Below are 21,979 nucleotides of genomic sequence, written 5' to 3' on the forward strand. Positions count from 1 at the left end.
ACAAATACACTAGATGGCAATATTTAGTCACAATATACAAAGTCACAAGTCTTTCTATCTGTGGATCCCTCTCACAGAAAGAATGTTTGATCATTGACCGATTTTTTAAAACGGTGACGGAAAAACTGAAGTCCACCTGTCATTTTGACAGGTTGCAATTCACACCCCAGACCACAGGGTGGCGAGTGAGCATATTAATTAGCTATTGTCTCTCTTGATGCATGACGTCGTTGGCCTTACTCTGAAAAATGTCAAGGCAACTGAGTGTCCGAAGTTTCTTCAAAAAACCCCAAAACGGCGATGGTGTTGATAAAAGAGGTGAAAAAAACAGGGACTGCACAAGCGGGCATGCAATTCAAGTCCATGCGCACCAGGAGGAACGTGTAAGACTCCGTTCAGGCCACAGCAGGTGAACTGTTAATTTCATTGTTCCATAATGTAGCCTACCTACTGGGGCCACAGTCAGCTGTTTTTGTCACTGCGGAGAAAAAGTTACATATTCATCTGCTTGATGTGTGATGGCACGGTGTGGATTCTCTGTTAAGCTTGTTCGGACAGAATATTAATTTAAAATGAATGAAAACTCAATACTATTGAATATGTTGAAGCGGTATGCAATGTTAACAGTCTTGTTAGCTCGAATTGCTGTGTCCAGCCGCTGTAGTTCTGCTGTCTCTGTGAACTCTCTATTCAAGGCGGAACGCGTGCGGCTCTTAAGTGTCTCTGTCATGTGACTGTGTCGTAGCCAGTAACGCGCTCGGCCAAATGGACACACAAATACGGAAGGTGAATTATGCCAAACAAAGGGTCACCACAATGTCATTATCATTTTAAAAATTTAAGGGACGGGTAAAAATAGATTATGACCGGATTTTTATGACCCTGTCAGTCAAAATGAGAGACAATGAAAAAATCTAGCGCAACCTCTGGTTGAATGTATATATTTGTCCGAGTAATGCATTGCCAAAATGTATATGATCGGGAAAAATTATGGGGAATGATTGGAATTGAATCGGGAGCAAAAAAAAAGCAATCGAATCGGGAAATATCAGGATCGGCAGATACTCAAACTAAAACGATCGAGATCGGATCGGGAGCAAAAAAACATGATCGGAACAACCCTAATTATTATATCATTATTTACCTGATAAAGACACCAATAGCCTGTAATGGGCCAAATGAATGTTTTATTGACACAATGAAGTCAACTTAAAACATGCCCTTGTACTTGTTCCTGTCTTCCCTATTCTTTTCCTCCATGCGCATATTCAGCACCGCCAGCTCCTTCTTCACAGCCTTCTTCATTCCTGGGTCCAGATCTAAAACCTTGCTTAAGTCCTGCCTGGCCTCTGCCTCATTCCACACCTCGAGATGGGCCTTCCCACGCAGATAGAAGGCCTTCATGACGCCTAGGGGACCAACAGAAACTGCTTTTGTAGGTTCCATTGCGCCTTATAAAAGGCAGTACTTTTTCAACTTTAATCCTGCAAACACATCCCTTTATTTTACAACAAAGCTATGTGCATTTATTGCAACCGCGCTGCTTTATGAGGGGTCATTACTCACAGTCATAATGTCAACTAAATTCATCTTTAATGGCCAATTTTTGAATAAATACATTTTTGTATGATTACGAGTTCATTCCAAGGGCTTTTTTACGAGTTGTATCAGTGACACACAGGAAGGAGGCTACATACAAGGAAATCTAGCCGCAATGTAGTATAAGAGTAACTTCAAAGATACGTAATTGTAGGCTATGTTAATTAAGCATACAGTGGTGCCCAAAATACAAACTTAATTCAATCTGAAATAGTTTTTTTTATCATAATTTTTTGCATAATGAATCACATTTTACAAGTATATCGCCTAATTAATTCCAAGCTATACTAACACACCATACTAAATTTGTTGTAATGTCCTGTGATTGTCTGTCTTTATTTGTAATGCTTTGTCGTCCCCTAGTGGCACTTAATTGTAACTACTGTAGTTTTTTTAGGTTCCGGGTCATTCTACACAGACGTTATCGCAAGACTACTTGAGTTTACAGCAAACAAGGAATGCTAAAAGACGAGCTAATTTCAGCAGCCATTGCTTGGTAACTATTTCATCTAGCTGTTTGTTGCTTGATAACGCATCTTGTAAGCAGCTTGTTAGTTATATTTGTCTTATGTTTCATATCCATGAGCACTGTGTTGCACATTATGGTCTGTCTATTTATGATGAATAAATTTTCGTAATATGAAGTTAAAAAAAAAAAAAAAAAAGCGTCGAAAAACGTTGTTAAAAAAATTTCATATACAGAAGCTTTCGTATCTCAAAGTAGCACTGGAATACTTTTTCAAAACATTAATTTGCAAATCATTACAACCAAACGTGGAGATTAAGGGGGGGCGGGTCAAAATCATTGCATATAATAGACTTTCCAAAAGGCTTTATGAATTTAAAATTAAGCCTTTGCCGGTAAAATATTGTCTATCAAAGTTGTAAAGCAACAAAACAAACAAGAATAATGAATGAAATGAAATGATTTTTTATTTTATTTTATTTTTTTATAAAATGTCAAAATTATTTCTCAAACAGATCATGTGACTAGCACCTTAGAGATGGTCATCTGCTTTGCCTAGCCTCCCCCCCCCCCCCCCCAAAAAAAAAAAACACACCTGAGGACAGAAGAGGCAAGATGGATATACTGTACCTAATTTTTTCAAAGCTAAGCTTTCAAAAGCGACAACAACGACTGAGCGAGAACCTAGGATTGAAGATGTGGACCTTAAAATGCCGGAAGAGCAACGCCAAAATGGTGAGCAGAATTTTGGTTTGCTCCACTACAGACGTTAACCCTAAAAAATGATGGGGAAAAAATATAAAAAACCCACAAATTTCCAACGTATTATTATAAATGTTCCTGGCTGGAATATTCATTCAAAAACGATGCGGCCTCTACTTCTCCACTAGGTAAGACAGAAAAACGCACACGCTCACACACGCACGCACACACCCACAGCTGGGATGCCTGTATGTACAAGCATGGGAGAAGCTACTATCCGAGCCTATATCATGTAAGTTAATTTTATTGCTGACACTGCGTTTCGGGGTCATTAACATTTTTGCCCTCCCTGCCACAAAAGTCAAACTCCGCCTATAATTATAACCAAATTGGGTAACACAATTTGAACATGGTTCATAATACTGTCAAAAGACATTTCATAATTGTGGCATGACACCTGTCGCGGACATGAATGAACGCTTATGACAGGTGTCATTAAATGCCATTCAGTAAATTATGTCACTTTTGATGCAAATTTGACAGGAACAGCTTCGGTTGTATCTGAAGGGAAGCTCTTGCTAATATTTTGACCATAACGTCACAGATCAAGGGAGCCAAAATATGAGGCAGACAAACAATTTAAACAAAGTGTTACCTAAAATTACCTAAAAGTCAAATTCGTTCCCAGTGAGGATTGGACTCCGCCAAGGCTGCCCTTTGTCACCGATTCTGTTCATAATTTTTATGGACAGAATTTCTAGGCGCAGCCGAAGCGTTGAGGGTGTCCGGTTTGGTGGCCTCAGCATTGCATCTCTGCTTTTTGCAGATGATGTGGTGCTGTTGGCTTCATCAAGCCGTGACCTCCAACTCTCACTGGGGCGGTTCGCGGCCGAGTGTGAAGCGGTTGGGATGAAGATCAGCACCTCCAAATCCGAGACCATGGTCCTCAGCCGGAAAAGGGTGGAGTGCCCTCTCCGGGTCGGGGATGATATCCTGCCCCAAGTGGAGGAGTTCAAGTATCTTGGGGTCTTGTTCACGAGTGAGGGTAGGAGGGAGCGGGAGATTGACAGGCGGATCGGTGCAGCGTCTGCAGTGATGCGGACTCTGCACCGGTCCGTTGTGGTGAAGAAGGAGCTGAGCCAAAAGGCGAAGCTCTCGATTTACCGGTCGATCTACGTTCCTACCGAGTCACGAGCTGTGGGTCGTGACCGAAAGAACAAGATCCCGGATACAAGCGGCCGAAATGAGTTTCCTCCGCAGGGTGTCCGGGCTCTCCCTTAGAGATAGGGTGAGAAGCTCGGTCATCTGGGAGGGGCTTGGTGTCGAGCCGCTACTCCTCCACGTTGAGAGGAGCCAGTTGAGGTGGCTCGGGCATTTGGTTCGGATGCCTCCTGGACGCCTCCCTGGAGAGGTGTTCCGGGCATGTCCCACCGGCAGGAGGCCCCGGGGTCGACCCAGGACACGCTGGAGAGACTATGTCGCTCGGCTGGCCTGGGAACGCCTTGGAATCCCGCCGGAGGAGCTGGCTGAAGTGGCTGGGGAGAGGGAAGTCTGGGCTTCCCTGCTAAAGCTGCTGCCCCCGCGACCCGACCCCGGACTAGGCGGAAGATAATGGATGGATGGATGGATGGGTTACCTAAAATATACAGCACTTTATTGTCATCAATTTTTTTTTTTTTTTTTTTTAAATATATATACCGTATTGGCCCGAATATAAACGGCCCTGATTATAAGACGACCCCCTTTTTTTCAAGATTCAAGTTTGAAAAAAGACTTTTTGAGCACCAGATTAATTTTTATAGAGAAAATAATTATTATAATTATTAATTATTAATAATTATTATAATATTAATAATTAATAATCTGAAACAAATGATTATAGCAATATATTTGAGAGAAAAAGCATGTTATTTTGCCTCGTTCAAATCTTAATATCTGAACATTTAAATATGTAAACTAAAGTGCAATCACATTCGTAAATGAATGGCTTCTGGTTTTTGAAATGTAAATAAACCAATCTATTGTGATAAAACAACAACATTGCAATAACTGCATTAACCATCAAAGTGAGGTCTAACTGTAACTGTAGTCTTGAAACAAATCTGAATAAGGAAAAACATTGCAATAAAATAATGCAAACTGGTTAAACTTGAGAGTAGCTGAGATCTGTCATGACAGAACATTACTTCTCAAGTTCAGCATTCGCTTCAATGATATCTGGCACCATCTAGTGTTGTGAATGGGTATAATGTCTAGAACTCGAATATAAGACGACCCTCACTTTTTCAGTCTTATTTCAATGCAAAAAACACCGTCCTATATCCGGGCCAATACTGTACTCTATTTTGGATCTCAACAATTGGAGTTTGTCCAGCCCCTCAAAATGCATTGTGCTTAGCTTTCAGAGGTTTTACTGTACTTACAAGTTGCAACTAATCCCAAACAGCATGTACAACTTCAAAATTCATTCCACAACAGAAGTGTGTTTCTCAGGAGCAGACAAATTAAGTGGATGATATTAAAATCATTGTGCCACAGTTTTGATTTTGGCAGACCTTTACAGAAGCGTGAAAAAAAAAATCCCTTTGGTCCCTTACAAAAAAGTAGATGTCACACTCTATGAAATCCTTCCCAGCATGTAAAGAGCGCAGTAAACGCTCATAAACCGCAGAAGTCTTTATTACATCACATGCATCGAATGTGAGTAATGGAGCTAAATGTTTCATTCTCTCTCGTTCATGTGTGTTTGCTTCTAACCTGGGTGTTGGTTAATGATGTCACTGGTGTGCTCGATGACCTCATAATACTCCTCCATGCGTAGGAGACACTGGCAGTAGTTGAGCGTTAACGTGTGGGCCAGCTTTTCCAGCCTCAGCCATGGAGCTTCCCATGCTTTTTCCTTTAACAAAACATGTCATGTCTTAATCTAATCATACGAGTGAGGGTTAACTCTCACAGTCGTGTGTGAGAGCATTTCACCTCGACAGTATGTTAAGTGAGAATAATTCAGTAAGTTAGGGTAAAATCAGTTGGTGGGAGAGCCATTGTGTGGTGTGTTAAAGTCCCACTGTCATCATTTTTCACACTAATTAAATACAGGTAGTCCCCGGATTACGAATGAGTTCCGTTCCAGTGCTGGCGATGTAAATCGGATTCAACCCCTTATATACCTCTAAATCCTCTAAAAAAAAAAAATCCAAAAACATGTATTATACGTCATTGTACTGTCCTCGCCAAGACGTTGGAGCTAAGTCCTGCCTAGACAGCGAACTAAGCTCCGAAATGACGATGTCAGACATGACATGACATCAAGTCTTGCAGAATTAAACTAAAATGAAATGAAATTAAATCAGTCTCATCTTCAATAACAGCAATTCAAATTTGCGTTTACAAGTAGCTGCTAATACAGCAATAACAAACAATTAGCATGTATAAGTTAGCATCCGCACATCATCAAAAACAATCGCATAAATTCGCCCCAAGTATTTGACCACAATTGAAAACGCACAATAAAAAGGACAAAAGGGGTTATATACAGTCGTCGTCCCTGGATGCTTCACAAGCAACAAATGTGCGCGCAGGCTGTCACCTATTCACTCGCTGCGCTCTTCCTCATATGTGCGTGACACTCCGTCAGGGGTCAATTTGTGCCGGATCCTGCCGGAACAAGATCCAGCACCTCTTCATTTTGGCCCCCCTGTGTTCTGGGACTTATTTGGGCAGATCCAGCACCTCTCGTGTATAGAAAATAATAATAATATGAAAACATTTTTTAAAAAATTATTAAATAAAATAAGAATATAAATAAAACATTTTTACAGAACAAATCCCAAGATTTGCATGTTCTTTATAAAAATTTTACGTCATTTGAAAGAGTCGGAGATTTGTGATGCACTGAAAAGCTGGACCAACAAATCACACCCCTGACATGAAATGATCAAATAAACTTTGGAAATTTGCGGCATCTAGGGAGCAAGCAGTCAGGTTCAAATGGTATTTCAACATGCCAAAAAAACAGTTGCATTTACCGTCTTGGTGGTCAAGATGGTTCAAACGAGTCAGAAAAGCAACAACCGGCGATGAGGGCAGCTGCAGCGATCATGCTAACGGGCAGGACCGGGTGCAGCAGGAGGCTAGCGCTGCAGCAGCTAGCCAGGTTCACGGACAGTCAGCCGAGCCAGGGCAGGAGGCTGCTACTTTGGCAGCAGCTGGTCAGGTTCAACGCCACCCGGAATGGTGGCCAGCTACAGCGCCAGCAGTCAGCCAGTTGGACCACCAACAGCCGGAGCAACAGGCCAGTACCTTTATGGGAAATTTGGGTTTGGTCTGCACAATTTGTAAGGCGGTGAGAACTTTGGGGTCAGAGAAGACAGGGGGGATGAAACTCGCAAAAGAAAGGCTTTGTGTTATTTATTGTAATCTCTGATTTTTTTCTTTTAATGTTTTACAAGTTAGACCTGTTGAAAAACTAATTGCTGACTGTGTACTGTAAGTCCCACCGATGGTTATGTGGACAATTGCCCGTGCTGTGCAGAGTATAGCCTAAATAATTATAAATTGTTGTCATAACATTTATACTATGGATATTATCTGAAATTGAGGCTTGTAAGTCCCACAGCACGGCAAGTGGGCATTTGCATGTTGTTTCCAGTACCATTTTCTGCGTATATTCCGGGACCTGTGCCCGTCTCGTCATCCCTGCGCTCTCATACAGTGCCTTGCAAAAGTATTCGGCCCCCTTGAACCTTGCAACCTTTCGCCACATTTCAGGCTTCAAACATAAAGATATAAAATTTTAATTTTTTGTCAAGAATCAACAACAAGTGGGACACAATTGTGAAGTGGAACAAAATTTATTGGATAATTTAAACTTTTTTAACAAATAAAAAACTGAAAAGTGGGGCATGCAATATTATTCGGCCCCCTTGCGTTAATACTTTGTAGCGCCACCTTTTGCTCCAATTACAGCTGCAAGTCGCTTGGGGTATGTTTCTATCAGTTTTGCACATCGAGAGACTGACATTCTTGCCCATTCTTCCTTGCAAAACAGCTCGAGCTCAGTGAGTGTTAGGTTTTGTGTTTGTTTTCTCCTAGTGTGACTTGTCCCTGTGATTGCCCATTGATTTCACCTGATGTGCCTTCTCCTAGACTATCCTCCTGTGCTCACCTGTTCCTTGTTGTCTCGTTACCCCTTGTCTGCTTGTGTGTATATAAGCTTCCATTTTCTGTTCACTCCTTGTTGCGTCATTGTCTATGTCTATGTCCGTCTTCACCAAACTCAAGTCAGTTCCACGCCCTCGTGTACCAGTCCCTCTGCTTAAGTAAGTTTTGTTTGAACATTGCCTTTTGAGCCATAGCCCTTTTGTTTGTACTTTGTGATTTTGTTAGTTATCATTAAAAGGTTTTTTTTTAGTTCACTGCCACCTGCCTCGCTGCATTTTTTGTTTCCCTGCATTTGGGTCCATACAACCTGCCTGCCTGCTCATTCCTGACAGAATGACGCAACCAATCCTGGACCCAGCGGGAAAGATTCATTTTCGGCCACCGCGCCGACACCCTCAAACCACCCACAGACCACAACACATTTTTTTGGATTCTGATTTTTCAGACTTTGAGGAGGATCACAATTTATATGACCTCCTCTATTCTGATTCTGACTCCGACCCAGATTTTTTTTTCCATGCCCTTTTCTTCACCCTCTCAGTTTTTTTCAGGCCTCCCTCATTCCATACCACCCAGTCTGTCCAAGAACCCTGTCCAAAAGCCTCGGCGATCTCGTCCACGCCGACGTCGTGGGCACGTCTTGACGGCTCGGCTTCCCGAGGCTCCCCGCAGTCAAGTTCCTCCCGCGCCGGTTCCCCGCAGTCAAGTGCCTCCCGCGCCGGCTCCACGCAGTCAAGTGCCTCCCGCGCCGGCTCCACGCAGTCAAGTGCCTCCCGCGCCGGCTCCACGCAGTCAAGTGCCTCCCGCGCCGGCTCCACGCAGTCAAGTGCCTCCCGCGCCGACTCCACGCAGTCAAGTGCCTCCCGCGCCGACTCCACGCAGTCAAGTGCCTCCCGCGCCGACTCCACGCAGTCAAGTGCCCGCGCCGACTGCACCAACAGACTCCTGCGACTCCGCTGCTGTCCCGCCAGCAGTCTCCTGCGACTCCGCTGCTGTCCCGCCAGCAGTCTCCTGCGACTCCGCTGCTGTTCCGCCAGCAGACTCCTGCGACTCCGCTGCTGTTCCGCCAGCAGACTCCTGCGACTCCGCTGCTGTTCCGCCAGCAGACTCCTGCGACTCCGCTGCTGTTCCGCCAGCAGACTCCTGCGACTCCGCTGCTGTTCCGCCAGCAGACTCCTGCGACTCCGGTGCTGTTCCGCCAGCAGACTCCTGCGACTCCGCTGCTGTTCCGCCAGCAGACTCCTGCGACTCCGCTGCTGTTCCGCCAGCAGACTCCTGCGACTCCGCTGCTGTTCCGCCAGCAGACTCCTGCGACTCCGCTGCTGTTCCGCCAGCAGTCTCCTGCGATTCCGCTGCTGTTCCGCCAGCAGTCTCCTGCGACCCTGCTGCTGTTCCGCCAGCCGTCTCCTGCGACCCTGCTGCTGTTCCGCCAGCCGTCTCCTGCGACTCCGCTGCTGTCCCGCCAGCAGTCTCCTGCGACTCCGCTGCTGTCCCGCCAGCAGACTCCTGCGACTCCGCTGCTGTCCCGCCAGCAGACTCCTGCGACTCCGCTGCTGTCCCGCCAGCAGACTCCTGCGACTCCGCTGCTGTCCCGCCAGCAGACTCCTGCGACTCCGCTGCTGTCCCGCCAGCAGACGACTCCGCTGCTGTCCCGCCAGCAGACGACTCCGCTGCTGTCCCGCCAGCAGACGACTCCGCTGCTGTCCCGCCAGCAGACGACTCCGCTGCTGTCCCGCCAGCAGACGACTCCGCTGCTGTCCCGCCAGCAGACGACACCGCTACTGTCCCGCCAGCAGACGCCGAAGTTCCTGGCCCTCGCCCCGACGATGCTGCTCCCCGCTTCTTGCCACGGCTTGGCGGCATGAAGGACCGAGCACTGCCTCGTCTGGGACGCCCACCTGATCGGCCCGTGCGGTCGCCCAACGTCTGGCGCCCTGGACGCCCTCCAGATCGACCCTTGCGGTCAACCCATGTCTGGCGTCCTGGACGCCCGCCTGACTGGCCCTGACGGGCTGGTGTTGCTCCCTCCCCCGAGCAACCTTCTGACGTTTTGTTTCTTCAGGACGTCTGGGATCCGTCCCTTGAGGGGGGGGGTACTGTTAGGTTTTGTGTTTGTTTTCTCCTAGTGTGACTTGTCCCTGTGATTGCCCATTGATTTCACCTGATGTGCCTTCTCCTAGACTATCCTCCTGTGCTCACCTGTTCCTTGTTGTCTCGTTACCCCTTTTCTGCTTGTGTGTATATAAGCTTCCATTTTCTGTTCACTCCTTGTTGCGTCATTGTCTATGTCTATGTCCGTCTTCACCAAACTCAAGTCAGTTCCACGCCCTCGTGTACCAGTCCCTCTGCTTAAGTAAGTTTTGTTTGAACATTGCCTTTTGAGCCATAGCCCTTTTGTTTGTACTTTGTGATTTTGTTAGTTATCATTAAAAGGTTTTTTTTTAGTTCACTGCCACCTGCCTCGCTGCATTTTTTGTTTCCCTGCATTTGGGTCCATACAACCTGCCTGCCTGCTCATTCCTGACAGTGAGGTTGGATGGAGAGTATTTGTGAACAGCAGTCTTCAGCTCTTTTCACAGATTCTCGATTGGATTCAGGTCTGGACTTTGACTTGGCCATTCTAACACCTGGATACGTTTATTTTTTAACCATTCCATTGTAGATTTGGCTTTATGTTTTGGATCATTGTCCTGTTGGAAGATAAATCTCCGTCCCAGTCTCAGGTCTTGTGCAGATACCAACAGGTTTTCTTCCAGAATGTTCCTGTATTTGGCTGCATCCATCTTCCCGTCAATTTTAACCATCTTCCCTGTCCCTGCTGAAGAAAAGCAGGCCCAAACCATGATGCTGCCTCCACCATGTTTGACAGTGGGGATGGTGTGTTCAGGGTGATGAGCTGTGTTGCTTTTACGCCAAACATATCGTTTTGCATTGTGGGCAAAAAGTTCAATTTTGGTTTCATCTGACCAGAGCACCTTCTTCCACATGTTTGGTGTGTCTCCCAGGTGGCTTGTGGCAAACTTTAAACAAGACTTTTTATGGATATCTTTGAGAAATGGCTTTCTTCTTGCCACTCTTCAATAAAAGCCAGATTTGTGCAGTGTACGACTGATTGTTGTCCTATGGACAGACTCTCCCACCTCAGCTGTAGATCTCTGCAGTTCATCCAGAGTGATCATGGGCCTCTTGGCTCCATCTCTGATCAGTTTTCTCCTTGTTTGAGAAGAAAGTTTGGAAGAACGGCCGGGTCTTGGTAGATTGCAGTGGTCTGATGCTCCTTCCATTTCAATATGATGGCTTGCACAGTGCTCCTTGAGATGTTTAAAGCTTGGGAAATCTTTTTGTATCCAAATCTGGCTTTAAACTTCTCCACAACAGTGTCTCGGACCTGCCTAGTGTGTTCCTTGGTTTTCATAATGCTCTCTGCACTTTAAACAGAACCCTGAGACTATCACAGAGCAGGTGCATTTATACGGAGACTTGATTACAGACAGGTGGATTCTATTTATCATCATCGGTCATTTAGGACAACATTGGATCATTCAGAGATCCTGACTGAACTTCTGGAGTGAGTTTGCTGCGCTGAAAGTAAAGGGGCCGAATAATATTGCACGCCCCACTTTTCAGTTTTTTATTTGTTAAAAAAGTTTAAATTATCCAATAAATGTTGTTCCACTTCACGATTGTGTCCCACTTGTTGTTGATTCTTGACAAAAAAATTAAATTTCATATCTTTATGTTTGAAGCCTGAAATGTGCCGAAAGGTTGCAAGATTCAAGGGGGCCGAATACTTTTGCAAGGCACTGTATGTACTTTGCGTTCGGGCACTTTATGATTTACAAATTAAACACTGCACTCTGTGTGTGGGATGGGCGATGTGTAAATATTCTCGCGTACTGAAGTAAAACCTACTCTACGCTTCCTGCACCAAAATAAAAGCATGCATCACAAAACAAAAGTCAACATTTACATTAAAAAAAAAAAAAAGTCGGGCACGTCATAACCTGGGGACTACCGGTTTTTGAATTTTGTTAAAAGACATTCAAAAAACAATTACAAAGAGTTACAAAGATCACTCCATTGATGATGGAACTACGGCGCTGACAAAACATGAATGAATGAATGAACATGAACGCATTAATGGTAAATACATTATGTTATACAAGTTGAATCATACTAGAGCAAAAATAGCAACTGAAAAAAAATTCTCATTTGAAAACATTTAAATGCAATAAATGTTTACTATTAAATTCAAAAATACTTTTTAAGAAATCACAACAAAAAACAATAGACCATGCCTCTTAAGTAAAAGACAACAATACTAATCCCGCAAAGAAACACGGAAGAAATAAAATGTCTTTCTCAAGAATTAAAAAAAAAAAAAATTGCACTTAATAACTTAAGCATTTAAGCAAATGAAAACTTTTGCCCTCATAGCTTCTGCTATGGCGTTCCATGTGAAATATTTTGATTGGATGTTTTCCGAGGCACCCTGAAGCGCACACAACAGTGATGTTATTTTGTTCATGTTACGCGGCACAGCCTTCCGAGAGCCACGCGTTGTGGAAGTGTTGTTAGCGCCATGTGTTAATAAAAAACAAAGTTGTCAGCGCAACGTGTGTTTGATATCATTGCTAGAAAAACGCACATAATTGGACACCATACAGCTTCCTTTTTAATGTTGTCCTTATAATGATGATCTGCTGCATCATAAATCACTTTGTGACTTTCCACCTCCATGATGAAGCGTTCTTTGTCCATGCTCGCTGGTTAAACCGCGAATAAGCAACTGGGCTGTTGACTCCAGGCCTGGCTCCCCCCATTTTGATGGATGCGTCTCCGGCAAAAATAAAAAATAGCCTAAACCATGCTCCGCAGTCAATCCGGAGCACTGACGCGGCCGGTATGTGTTGAACAATAGGATATAATGGGAACGGATTGGCTCCGGTGCCATTTTTTGACGGACCCTTAACGAAGATGCATTTTGCGTAGTTGGTAACAAGGAAGGCGAACTTTTAACAGCACGTCTGCCCAACGAGCGCGCGCACGTGCACACGAAGTGATAAATTGCAGCGGAAAAATTACCGCCTTCATTTTCATTTATTGTGCGATAATTGCAGTTATCGCATATTGCGACAGGCTTAGTTGGGATTAGAGTTTACGAACTGTGTTAAGGTTAGAACACTTAATTACACCGTATTTTAAAGTGTTACCGATTTTTGTCCGCTGGGATGCATATGATCAAGGTCTTGTCTGTGCCTTTACGTGCCTGTTTCAGTTCATTCCTTGTTGATGTCACGCTGTCTGTCTTCATTCCGGTCTGTGCTACCTGTGCTTCGGTGTTTAGTTTGCACTTGGGTTTTTGGAGGTTAGAAAATTAAACATTTTTGAAATTTGCACCAGTTCGCTTCTTTACGTGCCTTGTTATTTCCTATAATTGAGTCCACCACCTCATTTCTCGTGTGTACGCCGCTTTACCTACGTATATGACAGCATTTGTTTTATAACAATTCCAGAGTGTTTGTGTTGAAGCAAATTCCTACACAGAATTTATGTAGAGGTGCACGCTAATTATCGGTCCGATACTAGGAATTATGACGTCATCCCAATAAATCCGATAACAATATATTATCGGGCCTATTAATAACATTTTTGGCACGGTGGCTGATTGGGATGTGTGCATTTGTTTCTACTCCTGTTTTGCCAGCTTGCAAAGTTTTGTTACTGTTCTAGAGGCCGTATTTTTCCTTCACTGAGTTATAAACCTTACTATGGCAATTAGCAAATGTTTGCATTTTACAGTGTTATGTTTACAAGTTCTTGAGAGGCCTTTTGGTTATTGGTAGGCTTGCTGTTCTATAATTGCCAAGTTAAGAAAGTTGTTTCATGGACCAAGACGACAAAAGTCTCCTCTCCTGTTGCACCAATTTTTTTTTATCTGCTGACAAAGCATAATACCTTTTGGGTTTATGTTTGTTTTAGATCAGTGCTCATTGTTCAGGGGAACACATCGTCAGTGATATTGACTTATGAATTGACTGTGATTGACTCAAATTATATTCATTTGAAAAAAATAAGATGGACACTTTTTTTGAAGTCAAAACTGTTCTTGTCTTTGTTTTGTTCATTATAATAATGTTCGTGTCATCATGAAAATTCTGGTCCGGTGAAAGGCAAATCTATGCTGAATCAACCACTAGTGTTTTTGACCTACGGGTGTTCAAAAACTCAGGTGAATATACATTGAAAAATTAAATACAGTATATATTATCGGTTATCGTATCGGTATCGGCCTTGAGGAGCAGGAAGTTAAAGATATCGGTATCGGTTTCCTTAAAGGGATATTGTGCACCCCTATTTATTAGTCATCATTTCAATACAAAACGAGTTAAAAGGCTTAAAATAATTACTCAAAATTTAATCCCCACAACATTAAAAATAATGCCAAAAATGCAGTGAAAACTTATTTTGAAGTAAACAACACGTCTTTAACCTGCATCAAATACATTTAATGGCACTGGTTAATGGACAACAGCGGGAATGTTAAATTGTGATTAAAATGACGGGTTGGACTATTTTGGTTTATTTTGCAATCATAAGGACTGTGAATTGCAGTTGATCTAGTTCAGTGAACGATCCTTTGATAACAGTGGGACTGTAAATGGTGAACGTGTTCTGTATTTGCTCACCTTGGTCTGTACATTCTTGATGCAGATGATGGCCTCCTTGTATTTGAGAGTGGCTTCCTGGTAGTGTCCCTGCTTGTAGAGCTTGTTCCCCTGACCATGCAGCACGGGCACCACTTTCATTCTCTCCTCGTCATTCAGAGCCCAGGATTCCCTGTTGTATTCACTGGGTTGCAGCACCTACCACACATTCACAGCTATGGGCATGTTTCACATACTTGGACTCAGGCTCTTGCCATTTTGCTTCTGCTCCAACCTTGAGCAGTTCCAGGATGAAAAAGAGGGGCTTGGGCTCCTTCATCAGCTCGTCCAGGTCGTCGTAGCCCAGACTGTGGTAGGCAAACATGTTGGCCATGCCACACGTGCGAATGTGCCAATCCACTGGGTCTTTGCCATCCGCGATTCGCCTCATGCTTTTGGAGACAAGCGGGTATACTCCAGTGTGCTTTAGAGAAGAATCCATCGAATTGAAAAAGGTTTTAATGTTGAAAAATATTATTGGCACTCTTACATTTGTATGATTTTGATTATTATTGTTATTATTTTTTACCTTGTCTTACTTTTTAATCACTACTTACTGTAAGTCTAACTCACTTGTTCATTTATCATAGCAACAAGCTTCCCGTACATCAATTGTGAATGCTTTCTGATACCACACCTCACATCTGCGTTCTCTTAAACAGTTGTACATAGATGTGTGCGTGTGGGGTGTGTGTGTGGAGGGGGGGGGCTGTGTGTGTGCATGCATCATGTGTTTTGAGTCGGTGAGAGGATGGACAAAACACTCTGAGCCCTTTCACATTTAATCAGACTGGAGGAATGGCAGAAGTGCTGACTCAGCAGCAATCCGAGCCGATTAGGCAAAAGTGAGACTGCTGCAGATTAATGACAACATGCCTCCACCCATATGGCTCTCTCTCTCTCTCTCTCTCTCTCTCTCTCTCTCTCTCTCTCTCTCTCTCTCTCATACACGCACACACAAGCATCCACACATAAACATACATGTACTTATTCATACACATTCTCACATGTGCAGCCATGTACTACAAAAACCCATAAAACCTACAAAAAAGAAATGTTAATGTTTGCACCGAGCAGCAGGGGCGCTGCCAGGGATTTTGGGTCCCATGAAAAGACGTGAAGATCGCCACAGAGCCCGAAATTTTATTTATTTTTATTTATGTTTTTCTTTCATTTTAATTTTCATGTGTAAAACCTCTTAAACTACTGAAATGCAAAGAAAACTGTTTTAGCACAGTTATTTGTATATCACATACAAAAACTGATTCTTTAATTCAAAATTGTATTTTTTCAATGATTTAAAAAATAAAAGTTAACAAAAACAGCAAATAACCCCAACCTCTATCTTCTAATTTTTATTTTCCCTCATTTCCTCACATACTAAATGCCAAATCTCAATTTTAACTACTTTAGAACATAGGATGTATATTAAAATTGAAGTAATGTAAAATGAAATGAAATGTAAAAATAAAATTACTTTTTTGTAATAATAAAGATATAGGGCCTAAATAACATACATTCAGAAAAATAAGTACAAGTGACTTATATCATGCAGAGTTAAATGGAATATGTTTTGAAGATTGCGCAAACAGTGACTTTTTTAAATCATAAGGAAATGAATAAGTAGCCTAACAATAAATGAACAAATATAAGTCCAAAGTGCACATTGACAGCTAAGATGTTCTAAACCTCCGCATCAGAGCAAATAAAACTAATTATGATAAATAAGCCTCCTCAACTCTTTCGTTGCTCTTAAAGATTTGATCCAATTTACGTTGCATTGCCCTTTTTTTGTCGCATCAATTCAACAACCTTTTTTTTTTTTTTGCTGTTCCAGAAAACATGCACGTTTGAACCAATCAGAGCTAACTAGCTCTGCTGATGACATATCAGTATGTCAGCCAATTGAACGGATAAATGAGTCCAGGCATTTTGCTTTGCTGGCTCAGATAACTGCAGCAGCTGGGGAAACCTCCATGCCGTCCATGGAATAAAATAAATATCGGTGGAATCGGATTGCGCTACACAAGCACTTTATTACGCTTGTTGTTAACACTTGTGTATGTAAATCTGATGTTGGTAGATTGTTTTCTTCTTGGAGATGAAATGCATGTGTGGCATCATAGCATTTTTTTGTTTTTTTTACATAGCGTTTTGACATCTGATGTCGTATTTTTGGAATCAAAGCACCGTGTACCGGAACAGCATTCCGGCCCTGAATCTTATGCGTTCTGGCCCTGAATCTTATACCGGAACTGCGTTCCTGACCGTTCTGGCTCACTTTCCCCCCTGGCCCCACCACCAGTGCCGGGGGACACACACGCATTTAGCGTATCAACTACGTAATTTCCTACATTCCGGTGTAATCGTTCCACACTATTTTGTGCATTTTCTGCATTAATTTAAGATGAAAATATATTTATGTAAACATGCAGCGTATAGAGCAATAATGAATAGACTGATATCATCTATAAGAAATGTACTCAAGGCCATCTTTTACAATCTAAATATATTTTTATTATAAATATTCTCAAAGTAAATACCATAATGAATGACTTAGAATAAATGTTTTGTTTTAACTTATCTATATTACAGTATACAGTATACAACTGTATTAGTATGAAGAGCTTGCTAGGGGTTTGCCTGCTGTACTGTATTTCATTATGGAGTAGGCTTAGCCCCATCTGGACACTCGCGATCTCCACTATAGGCTACAGCTCCAACGCGAGGTCCCTTGTTAACACATTAAATTCAATTGATGACAAACTAAATTCTATAAATTCTTGACAAACTGGATTCAAGCTGATTTTACAAGAGAAAATTTCCACTCCAACTTTCAACATCTTTAGGATACCACAAAATGCCGTCATTATTTAGAATTCACGTTTTGAATAGGTGAATGTTGCTCAGTGAGGCCGGGAAAATCCCATATTTCTTACGGAGTGATTGGGACCTCGCTTCAGAGCTTTGTAATAGACATCGCGAGGTTCAAGATGGGGCTGGAGTGGGCTAAGATAACAGGTTAATTTTCAGCACTACACTGACACAAGACACCAACCTTCCTTTGTGAAGTACTTTGTGACACCCTGTTGGCCTTTTCTACCCCTCTTCTGTTTTGCTTTATTTTCTTCCCTCTTTTGATAACCCGATTTTTGTTTTGAAAACAATTTCTGCTGTACCCCGCACTCCATGTCATTGAGACTGGTGTAAATGCGCACCGCTGCTCCCGATCTGATCGAAGGAAGGGTGGACCAAACCATTTAACGACAATACGGGGGTTCGGGGGGGGGGGGGGGGGGGGGGCAATACATATGCTCTCTGGGTGTTTACTTTTTGCCAAAAACAAAACAAGAAAAAGAAACCCTTTGTTTTATTCCTATTAAAATTATACTGATTAATATTTAAGTTTGCAAACGATTACCTAATGTTCTATTTTTCTTTGTGGACCCCCATCAGGGCATGGGCTCTTAGAATCAATATCACTTTTCCCCTGCCGAGCAGTAACAGTAAGTGGTCACAGTGTAATCATTTGTACTCATTTTTGGATGGAACATTGAAATACTAGTGAAATATTAAGCAATGTCTCCAGAAACTGAAGAAGATCTTTTCATGATATTTCTTATAAATTCTTATCTATTTTCCCACAGACTTCCCCAGTCTCTCTTCTGTTTTTCACTACTTTCATTTTTGAACGGGATGAGATTAATAGTATGTGCTACTTGACGCTTACATACTGTATTTACTGCATGTTTACGTAATTGTATAGCTAAATGTGCAATTTACATTTGTAATTGCATGCTGGATTTGTACTTACATGTTTAAACACATATGTTTGACAAAAAAAGAGATCACTCACCCCACAAAATCAGTTAGAATAAGGTGTGCACACTCATATTAGTTGCTAATTTTGACTCCCCAAGCTCTTTTCTATTTACTTTAAATTTTGAACATGATGAGATTAACAGTATATGCTACTGGATGCTTACATAATGTATTTACTGCATGTTCACGTATTTGTATACATATGTGTGAAATTTCTGTTTGTTTTTATATACTGTATTTGTACTTATATGTTTATATACATAAAGTATGTATAATAAAATGAGATCGCTCATCCCCGAAAATCAGAAAAAGGTGTGCACACTTATATTGGCAAAAACAAACAAACATAGTTATACACTTTATAAGACACGTTTATATGTCCTTTTAAAATTTTTGTCTCCAAATCCTGCAGTTTTTAATCAGGGTGTGCAGACTTTATATTCACTGTAGCACACAGAGCTTTCACAAAAACATCCTGTTGATGGACAAGCATTCAACCTAGTTATGAACACAAAACAGTGGAAACTCTTAAAGCCATAGTCTTGTGAACACCTCAATGAATTACCGTAATTTTCAGACTATAAGCCACTATTTTTTCCCCTCATTTTGAATCCTGCGGTTTATAGTCCAGTGCGGCCTATTTGTTGATTTGTTTGGGTTAATAAGTAACACTTTATTTGACAGCGGCGTCATAAAACTGCGATGCAGCCGTCATCATTATGACATGATTATAACACTATCATGGGCAATAAATGAATTTCATTCAGTATTATCCAGCAAACTATGTCACCAACACTCCGTTTGTGTCCAGCTCGGACCTTTTACATCTATTCAAAGTGAGACAATTTGCCGAATGACACAAAATGACATCGGTCATAAGCATTCATTGATGCTCATGGTACTGTTATGTTATAATAATAATGGTCTTATGACAGTTTTATGACACCACTGTCAAATAAACAGTGTTACCAAATAAGAGAACTAGCAATTAATAAAACAACTGGAAGAGTAACTGAATAAATAATTAGCACAGAACATTAATTTTGATTGGTATTTACCTCTGTAGCGCTGCAATGCATGCTAGGAGGCGTGTTGGATGACAACAGTGTTGACAGCAGGCAGCAGCAGAGGTTGACCGTCTCCCCCAAGGGAGCAGTGATTGCAAAATGAAGCTTCTTGAAGTATTAAAGCTTTTGGTTCATGGTGGTTCATTTGGTCTTATGACAGTCTCCCAATGCCGCTGTCAAATAATGTGTTAATATCTATCTGTTAATATCTTTTGGTGTAAGTATCCCATAATACAGTGAGGACAGCTGCGGCTTATCGTCCCGTGTGGCGTATCTATGATTAAATGCAGTTTTCTTGTCAAATTTAGTGGGTGGCGTCTTATAGTCAGTTGCGCCTTAAGGTCCAGAAATGACGTAAATGACTTTTAAATTGCAGCTTTCATATAGTTAAATTAGAAATGAAATTATTTACAATCAATTTTAGGAATTTACCTCACCTTTGAGAAACCCAAACACAAATGATCCTACTCACAATGGTGTCACACCAGAACTCGGCCACCTCTCCAATTCTCATCGAAGCCAGCAGAGTCTCCCAGATGTCCAGTTTGAACATGTTGCCGATCACGATCTCCATGGGTGTACCCACAGCTTTGCTGTCATCAATCACCGTGCGCTCGTCATCGCACAGTGTGGTGCGAAAGTCAAAGGTCACCTGGACCGAAGCAAGTACCCAGTGAGTGAGCTTGTAAAAGGATCACCTCTCCTTTGGTGTTGTTGTAAATGGAGTGGAATTACAGTTGAGTAATTAGCAAATAACATGTATTTGATTTCTTGTGGAAAACATGATGTTTCTGTTACATCACGTATGAAGAGTTATCGAGCAGGCCAAAAAATGGTTGTATAACAGCCAAGGAAAGTGAAAGCACACTTGCCAAGTTATTTCTGTTGCACAAGAATGTGGTTTTATAAAAAGCCTCGCTTGCTTACACTTTCAAGCACAGTGGCTAAAAACAATTATGTGCCAAGTGGGAAAAAAAATGCATTTCTGCTGTTAAAGCAAATAGAAAAAAATTATGGCATACTTTATTATGCATGTCAAACAGAAATTCATATATTTTTGTAATTATTATAATTCAAACAATAAGGTCCTCACTTCTCGGTTTGTTTTTTTCCCTTTTTCTTTCTTTTTTTTTCTCCTTTTTTAAACAAATGGTGGCTTTCCATTTTTCTTCTTTTATATGCCCTACACTGTATATTTATTGCTACAGTTAAAGATACTGTATACTGTAATATAGAAACTGAGTCAATTGAAAGGATTTTTTTTTTTTTTTATTCTGTTTCCCTCTACTGGCAATATTGCGAATTGCAGCACCACCAATCCTTGATCTGATTACATTTGAGTATTTTAAATGAATACACATGTCGTGAAATTATGGCCATGAAATAACTTCACAAGAGATAGTTAAAGAAATCAATCTCTATATATCGCCTCAAATGACCAAGAAGTAGTATATAGTACAGAATATTAGCATTACCTTTGCTCCAGTGATGAATTTTGGGATGTCTCCAGTCCCGCCATGCAGGATTGTCTTCTTGATACCCTCTAAACCCAGTAGCAGCGAGTCTTGCATATCTGACATATATTTTTTTTAATTACTTCCAATATTATTTGTCACCTTCTATTGTCATTCATGTGTGTAATGATGGAGTCCGTAAGTGTGTGAAGTACATCTCTGCAGCAGGATTAGTTCAGGCAGGGATAATAGGATTGTGTATCTGTCATCAACACTGACAGTCATCTTGGGGAAACATCTTGAAACAAGCGGAGCATCAGGTGCATATGATGACTGTCTTACGCTAAGGAATATTACCTCGTTTGTGTACGTGTTAGGATTATATGAAAGCAAATTAACCATCCTGATGATGTTATTGGACTGCCAGGAACAATCTGAAATTATATTTAATCACATAAACAATGTATTCTAATTAAACTTGTGATTTCTTCATAGGATAGTAACACAATTTGGTGGCACTTGGCAAATTTAAAAGGACGAAATTATTTTCACCATCATAAATACCATCTAGGATCAAAGATAGACAAGCATAAGATCAACCCTTCAGGTAGGAATGATTAAAATAGTTTGCTCACCAATCGAAACCCACTTTTTAATACAGCGCTGGTGCAATGGTGTGCACCAGTGCACATGTGTGTTTCATGACAGAGAGCTAAATGGGAAAAAAATATGTAGGAGTGCACAGCATTGTTTTCATTCCAGAGGAAATTTCCATGATTTTCATGGTGATGTGAACAATGCAGTGCATGCTGAAAGCAGACAATTACAGAATGCACTCAGTGCCCTTTCTTCCAACGCATCTGTCACCTATATGTGTCTGGCCGTGCGAGCATGTGCGTATAATGTTCCTTCACGATGTCTGCAAGTAGTTTGGAGTAATGTTAATGTTTTATTTCTACAAATGCACAAGGACTGGGGCTCAAGCTTTGTATTTCCCTT

The 21,979-nt window shown here is 41.8% G+C and overlaps 1 protein-coding gene across 1 annotated transcript; it reads right to left on the reverse strand.

Annotated features, from left to right (window-relative positions):
* Window positions 1-236: 236 nt before the first annotated feature.
* On the reverse strand, window positions 237-21,183 carry aipl1 (aryl hydrocarbon receptor interacting protein-like 1). The gene is made up of 6 exons (XM_057838667.1): window positions 21,002-21,183; window positions 19,999-20,178; window positions 14,873-15,061; window positions 14,620-14,796; window positions 5,525-5,666; window positions 237-1,409 (listed from the first exon to the last, which is right to left on the reverse strand). The coding sequence occupies exons 1-6, from the start codon at window positions 21,104-21,106 to the stop codon at window positions 1,210-1,212; spliced, it is 993 nt and encodes a 330-aa protein (XP_057694650.1). The 5' UTR covers window positions 21,107-21,183; the 3' UTR covers window positions 237-1,209.
* Between the last annotated feature and the right edge of the window lie 796 nt (window positions 21,184-21,979).

This window comes from Corythoichthys intestinalis, chromosome 6 (assembly GCF_030265065.1).
Source record: "Corythoichthys intestinalis isolate RoL2023-P3 chromosome 6, ASM3026506v1, whole genome shotgun sequence".
Taxonomy (NCBI): Eukaryota; Metazoa; Chordata; class Actinopteri; order Syngnathiformes; family Syngnathidae; genus Corythoichthys; species Corythoichthys intestinalis.